At 37.5% G+C, this 7,806-nt stretch overlaps 1 protein-coding gene across 1 annotated transcript in view; it reads right to left on the bottom strand.

Moving 5' to 3' along the window:
* The window catches only part of LOC109952399 (complement C3), a 25,955-nt gene extending 18,401 nt beyond the window's left edge, over positions 1-7,554 (bottom strand). Inside the window, exons 1-11 of the mRNA XM_020587458.1 lie at positions 7,460-7,554; positions 6,351-6,552; positions 5,945-6,107; positions 5,110-5,204; positions 3,915-4,003; positions 3,319-3,401; positions 3,135-3,222; positions 2,851-2,953; positions 2,527-2,647; positions 1,415-1,530; positions 638-784 (exon numbers count right to left, since the gene is read on the bottom strand). Coding sequence (XP_020443114.1) covers positions 638-784; positions 1,415-1,530; positions 2,527-2,647; positions 2,851-2,953; positions 3,135-3,222; positions 3,319-3,401; positions 3,915-4,003; positions 5,110-5,204; positions 5,945-6,107; positions 6,351-6,552; positions 7,460-7,554 — 1,302 coding nt within the window. The remainder of the gene's footprint in view (positions 1-637; positions 785-1,414; positions 1,531-2,526; positions 2,648-2,850; positions 2,954-3,134; positions 3,223-3,318; positions 3,402-3,914; positions 4,004-5,109; positions 5,205-5,944; positions 6,108-6,350; positions 6,553-7,459) is intronic.
* Positions 7,555-7,806: the final 252 nt, after the last annotated feature.

Below are 7,806 nucleotides of genomic sequence, written 5' to 3'. Positions count from 1 at the left end.
TTCCCTAAAAAGCCTCCAGTTAATCCAAACTGCTGCAGCCAGAGTACTGACAGGAACTAGCAAGAGAGATCATATCTCTTCTATATTAGCTTCTCTCCACTGGCTCTCTGTAAAATTCAGAATAGAATTTAAAATCCTTCTCCTAACATAGAAAGCCCTTAATGACAAGGCTCCATCATATCTTAAAGACATCATAGTGCCTTATCATCCTAACAGAGCACTTCACTCTCTGCATGCAGATCCTGTCCTATCCAATCCTATCCGATCCTATCCTATGCAATAGGATCGGATAGAATCGGATCAGATCCTTAAACACAGTGATAAATATGGTGTATTTGACTTCTGTCACTCACTGCTGAAACTGTCTCATATGCAGTCTGCCTAGGTGCCGAAGAGGCCAGTGAGATTAATGTTCTCTCTCCTGAAGTAAAGTTTTTTTCATGTCTGAAAGTCCATACAGGTTCAGCCTTCTGACCCTTCTTGGAGGATGATAATACCGAGCCCTTCCTGCAGCCTGGATTGCTGCTCTGGTGAGGTGGTAGTGGCCAACTAACAGTCCAATAATCACTCACTGATTACATTTGCTAAAGTACTTTAACACAAATGTAATTAAACAAATACAATTCTAAACACTTACTGTGATTGTCATTGGCTCAGGATTTTCTGCTGTATTGATGGAAAGCCTTGCCATGCCGCTGGCTGTAGTGACGGCGTTCACCTCGTCTGAATCAAGCGCCACTACAACGCCTCGTGCCGGAGTACCGTCAGGATTCAAAACTTCAACCTGTTCTCCAAAACACACATAACAGAAAAAAAAAAAATCAACTATCTAATTAAACTAATGAAAACACCTTTAAGGACAGTGCATTACTATTAGAGAAATAGAAGGAAACCTCAGGAGCTATGTAGCAAACATGTTATGACTGAGATAATAATGACCCAGTATGGCCACAGGAAACACATCTATTTGAAGAGGTTTTTGTTTGTATGATACTCAAGATCCATGACAAATGAAGTATATCAACAGTAGTGATACAGCAAAGAGAGTAAGAAAAAGTATGTGAATTTTGTTTATTTATTTTGTTGGGTAGCAGAGCGGTGCAGTGGTTAGCACTATCACCTCAGTGTAGAAAGATTTCAGGTTCAAATCTTGTGGCCGACCCAATGCCTTTGCATGTTCTCCCTGTGCCTGTGTGGGCTTTCTCTGGGTACTTTGGCTTCCTCCCACAGCCCATCTACTCAGTATACTTTATTATTATTTTTTATTCAAAAATTATTCGTGGCACTGAAGAAATGTCTGGTATTGTTATTAATAATGTATGATATTATTTTTTAGGACATAGTGCTGTGTGACTGGTTGTCGCCGTTTATTTAAAAAAAATTATTTAGCATACATGTAAATATAATACATTACCACAAGATCAAAGGACATTCCTGGTTTGAAATATTTGGGTGTTTTCTTGAAGTGGAGGGTGTATGGTGATGTGACAATCTGGATACCTCTCAACTCTGCCTCCGTCATTTCACTACCTGTAAAAAGTTACATGCACATACACACACACACATTTGTTTTCATTTTTTGTGGTAACTTTACATCGACTTGTATTCATTTCCTAGACACTTACCCTTCATCTACTTCTATCTTCTACTGTAAATACTGTACTTATTAGTACATATTTAATATGAAACTTGTTTAATATGCTTTACATATGCAAATATCAAAGCTTGATTTGATTATCTGAGTAAACTACAGTTATATTTCATGTATGACTATATTAAGGGTACATACACACAAAAAAAACTTATACATGGGTAGGATGTGCCATAAACAACCTAATTCTAAGCACCCAAGAGGACGGCTGACAAGGCCTTTAATCAATATGGGTAACACATTTATTAAAGAATTTAAGTGTTTACACCACATCCTAGCTATGGAAGAGAGCAGAACCTTTCTGAGGTTTATCATATCTTTTTGCCCTCCAAGACCACCAGTGGTGGAGAGGGGCTCCTGTTTTGAATTTTTCTTCTCATATGTATTAAATCAGTACATTTTATTAATAAATTGTGTCACAAAATAACAGTCAAGTGTACTTAAGTGTAGCTAAGTATATTTTAAGTACAATGAAAAAAAACATTTTTTCATATGTATAACACTCAGTAACACACCTGATGCAGTGCAGGTAATTAGGTGTTAGGGTTACAAAAATTAATTAAGTGCAACTGATTATCATTTTTCTCTTACTAGGGTGCACACACACACACACACACACACACACACACACATATTTGTACAGCTACCTTTGTGAAGACACTCACTGACATGATGCATTCCCTAACTCCTTACCCTAACCATAACCATCACAACTAAATGCCTAACAAACCGTTAATCTAATCCTAACCTGAACTGTAAAAGCAAGTCTTAATCTTCACTCCCATTATATGAAACTCAAACCAATCTTCACACTGCTGGCAAGTACACACACAAAGGCATGTGCACACACAGTACACTCTTTTTCTTCCTCTCACCGCTGTCCGTCAGCACACTGACAGCTGCAAATATGGAGCACCCCACCAAGTCGAGGATATTTTGGAAGGTCTCTGTAATGTGCTCTCGCTTCAATTTCACAACTCCTTCACCTTTCTCGATCTAAAATGACATAATATAAAAATTAATCTAGTTATGTAAGTGGACTGTTAGTGGGTACTTTGCAAAATTTACTACAGATATTATAGTGCTAGTAAAAGGCCAAGCTGTAAAACAAGTTTGAGGTTTGTTCTTTGCATGTATCTTAATGCACAAGTGCAAAAGAACAATAATTGAAGATTTTTAGATGGTCAGTATTTACTGACCACCACTCTCTGAAGAGAGCTGGGAAAGCTTTTCTTTTGGCCCTCATGCATAACCCCAAATACACCGAAGGCTGACCCATCCACCTCTTCACCAAACAGATACCTAAAACCACAAGACAAGGATGTTTTTAAACTCAGAATGAAGTAAACCATTCAGTTAGAATGGACAACATTTAACAACAACAACAAATGAAAAACAGAGTAAAACAGCTCCAACACAACGTGCTTTCAATCAACCATTCGAACCTGGTCTGTGAAACTACAAAACAAAAACCTCAACATACATAGCTTTGATGCCGATGGTGAGCTCTTCACTGTCAACGTAGAAGAAGGGACTCGCAGATGTCAGTTTCACCTCAAAACTGGGCAGCACTGAATGAATTAAATGTAAAATTGCATGTATTAATTAAATGTATTTTATTAGTCAGGTAAGAAGTAAATAAAAGTAACAGCTAAAGATGACCTCACCATATTCCTTGACCTCAAACTCTGCAGAGTAGCTCTGCTGTGGGTTGCTGTGAAACTTTACCACCACTTTCCATAGTCCAGTACTACACACACACACACACACACACACACACACACACACACACACACAATTAGTACTGATAAAACATTTTTTAGATTTAGAGAGTATAAATAATTATATCTTACACAGACTAAGACTGGCACATACATGTTGCTACTTACTGTCACTTGACTTTTACAGAGATTTTAGTTAAAATAGCTTTATTTTACGTTTTTTCTTAACAGCTTAAAGCCTCCTTCCACTCAAAAATGTGCTATTGTTAGTTTACTTTAGTGCACAACCATTATTGTGCAAAAAATGATGTAAGATCCAATTTTCTGTGCTCATCTTTTTAAGAATTTGTACCATTAACTGTGGGACAATATTCATCTTATGTAGGTATGATTTTGAAATTTGAAACAGCCAGTGTACATACTGTACACTGACAAAGGACTTTACAGTGAACTGGGAGACATCTTGTATGCAGAAGTTAAACTTGTTAGTCTTGTTAATTCCAAACACAAGAAAATTGTAATAAAAGCAAAAAAATATTTACCTGGCAATTTCAGGGAGTTGGAAATGTGAAGAGTGGATCCCTGATTTCACAAAGACTGTATCAGTTGGTAATATGATGCCTTCAGGGGTCTAAAATAAGAAACAGTTCAACAATCGTTAACGGTAAACGTTACCACTTTACAGATTAAGTCTAATTTCTTGCTACATTTGAGAAAATCCTCAGTTTTCTTTTTGTCTACCATCTGTGAGTCTGATCAGCTCCTTATCGAGCCCATGAAGGGTTTTTCTGCACTCTCTCTAAATAAGTTTTGCATTTCCCCTGATCCATGGAACTGTTGACATGTTGGTCCAGTCCAACTATAATACACTTCCAGTTAAGGGATAAGTTCTGCAGATGCTACTGAAATGAAAGACGATGCTGTGTCACTTTACATGATACATTTAGGCAAGTGGCAACAGTATACAGCCACTGGTAGGGAGCACAGCTGCAGCTGGTCTTCCTGGCTGTGCTGCAAGCTGTGTATGTTTATTATTCAAACTACAGCTGCATTTGTGGTTGAACCTATGATGCTAAGGATATTACCATGTTAGCTGTATGCACTTTGACAACTCTGATGTTGCAGATGTCATAACCTAATGTGTCACAGGCATAGTAAAAACAACCACAGTCACAGCCCAGTCTGCCAGCACTGGTCTGTCTGTCTGTCGGTCAGTTAGTTCTCCACTTTGGGCCAGACTGAAATATTTTTTAATAAATGTTGGATGAAAGTTGTGTAAAGATTGCCCTGAGAAATTCTAATGATTCTGATGATCACTTGATCAACTTTCTTCGATAGCCACTGTGAGGTGGACATTTGTTGCTTTGACTGAACTAAGCTGACTGTCATGAAAATTTCATGTCCTTAATTTTTAGTTTGTTTGTCCAATAATTTGGTTTTTGACTGAATACTTGCACAACCCAAAGAATTCCCCATCAGCCTCAGCTATACTTTGTGTTTAGTACTAATTATCAAATTATATCAAATTAATATGCTAAAATAAAATGCTAAAGACACTAAACATTACTTGTTAAACATTAGCATTTTAACATCGTGAGCATGTTAGCATACTGATGTTAGCATATTTTAGGTATTTTATAGGTGTGTAGGAGACAAAGGTTAAAGTATGAGCACTGACTACTTTACATTACATTACATTCAGTTCAGTGCTTATCAAAGAGAAAAAAAATACTATACCACAATGTTAATAGCAATTGAAGCATCAGAATGGGTTACGTTATCCCTCTCTACAGGCTCCATGCTGGGCGACAGTGCAAATATCCTGTAATGAACTGACAGAAAGACATTACTTTCATCAGTATCCTGTTTATTGTTGAAGGAATACATATGTAGACTATGTCTATTCAAAGGACTGTTTGACTTTTCCACTTCAACAGAATGGTTCATTTAACATGCTTGACAGTATGGTATTTACTCTGAAAATACTCTGGGATGTTATAATTACCTAAACAATGCTTTATATGCTAAGACCACCTGGATGCCCCATCCTTGAGTTTTGAGATATATTAAATACTGGATTTTCAAATTGGAAAATAGAAGCCATGATATACAGTATATCACAGAAGTGAGTACACCCCCTCACATTTTGTAAATATTTAAGTACATCCTTTCATGTGACAACACTGAAGAAATGACACTTGGCTACAATGTAAAGTAGTGAGTCTACAGCTTGTATAACAGTGGCCATTATCACTTAGGGGTGTACTCACTTTTGTTGCCAGCAGTTTAGACATTAATGGCTGTGTGTTGCATTATTTTGAGGGAACAGCACATTTACACTGTTATACAAGCTGTAGACTCACTATTTTACATTGTAGCCAAGTGTCATTTCTTCAGTGTTCTCACATGAAAAGATACACTTACATATTTACAAAATGTGAGGGGGTGTACTCACTTCTGTGATATACTGTATCTTAAAAATGCAGTGCCAGTATAATATTATATTCAAAATTACTAACAGGACACAAGCAATTTAACAAGGGTCTGTGTTGTAATATAGTTCTGGATTCACCTTTACTGTTGGGTGTGTAGAGGGTTTTGTCCGTCTGAATGAAGATGTACCCAGACTGGAAAGACGCCAAGACAGCTTTCTCTAGAAGTCGGTCAGGGAACTGAGCTTGCAGGAAGACGTATTGTTTCATGTTGGGATCTTTACTGAAGTCCCCAGCAGGGATCTACAACCAGTATGAAGAGACAAAAACAGCACGTGAGGAGCATGTTGGGAGTTTAATGAGCATCTACTGATGTTAAATGTAGAAATCTTTGGAAAGCTTCTTCTCTTATTTGTAGTCATGATAGAAAAAAAAAACATATTTAGACAGTTGATAAATTCAGAAAAGATTTAAAAATATTAATATCACATATATATTTTGGCAAACAAACAAACAAAATAACAGTAAAGTATTTTTCCACATTACCTTGATTTGTCCAAAGCCCTGGAATTTATTTGCACTGGTAAGATTCACAAATGTGTACACTAGCCTTTTGGCTTTGGTTGGATACTTCAATACGTTGATTTCAACCATGAAACCATCATCATCATCAGCACAACCTTGACACTCCACAAAGATGTTTTCTACTGTTCCTACTCGTAATATGTTGGGGGCAGACATGACCTTTCTGTAAATCAGTAAGAAAGTAGAAAAACAAAGAGTGTAGTCACTGTACAGCTCTAATGACTTACTGACAAAGCAAGGAACATTAATAGATATATTTAGGTACTGTGTTAAATGTGTTAATTGTGTACCAGTGTTAATTTGTTTTTGTTTTTTTAACAGCTGTTTGAGTGTGTTAAATTTTCAGGCCACAGAAACATATCTACGTAAATGAGGTTCTTCTGCTCCAGCATAGACTTCACACTCAATAAGTGATCTATTGATTATCTTGACTAAGATCCAGCACTAGATCAATAAAACATTTCAACATTATTCCTGGTTCTGTGTACTGTGTTTCTGAGCAAAGTCAGAACAACATTTAAGCTAACTTACTTGACATTATTTGAAAGACCAGTGTACTTTGTTCCCTGTAACCGAAGCTGCAAACTGGACGACAGCTGCACATTATGTTGATCCATGGGTGATATGGAGCCAAGTTAAACTAAAGTTTATTCCTTTGCTTGTTTGCCCATAAAACTGCTTCAGCAACTCTTAACTCTGGAAGGTACAATGTTCTTATACTATGCAGAACAACTTTCTCACTGCACAAGTGCAAAGAATTATGTCACTGCATCCTCTGACAGTGTTTCTGTATTTCACACATTATTGAGACGTCATTCAGTCGTGAAATTAGATTTTCTCCAACAGTACAGAATCCATCAAAACTAGGTTCATGAACTTTTGACAATATGGACACACACTGCATTTGGTTCTGGGTTACACAAATAAACGCAGTATAATGTAAAATTCAGCATTTACAATAAATAATGCTGATTCAACAAATTCATACAAACTAGGAACCAACCTCTCATCATTTCTGCCTGTTTGAACATCCAAGGAAGAATGTGCAAAGGTAAGTCAGGTCTACTTACATCGAAGATCCATTAGCCAGAGAAGTCAAGGAGTAAAAACCCAGTGAGACAAACAGCCAGAGCGGAACCACACACATCCTCCTGCCCGAGCCCATGTCTGCGGTTACTGTAGACTCTCTTTGAAGCACTCTATTTTACACAGTTATCTTGCTCCTCCTCCACCTGTTATTATCTTCTCATCTAGTTGGCAGGTCTGCTCAGCACCGCCTGCCTCTCTTTCTCATTTCTATCCGTATTTCACTCTCTTTCTGGTTCTCGGTCACAGGTCCCAGTGCCCAGGAGAGGCACAGCTGAAGCACATCTCTGGATCAGTGGCTCACGTGTGCACATACCTGTATAGCAGCTCT

The sequence above is a fragment of the Monopterus albus genome, unplaced genomic scaffold, assembly GCF_001952655.1.
Source record: "Monopterus albus unplaced genomic scaffold, M_albus_1.0 scaffold458.1, whole genome shotgun sequence".
NCBI classification, from domain to species: domain Eukaryota; kingdom Metazoa; phylum Chordata; class Actinopteri; order Synbranchiformes; family Synbranchidae; genus Monopterus; species Monopterus albus.
This window is presented reverse-complemented; position numbering and strand designations above follow the sequence as displayed.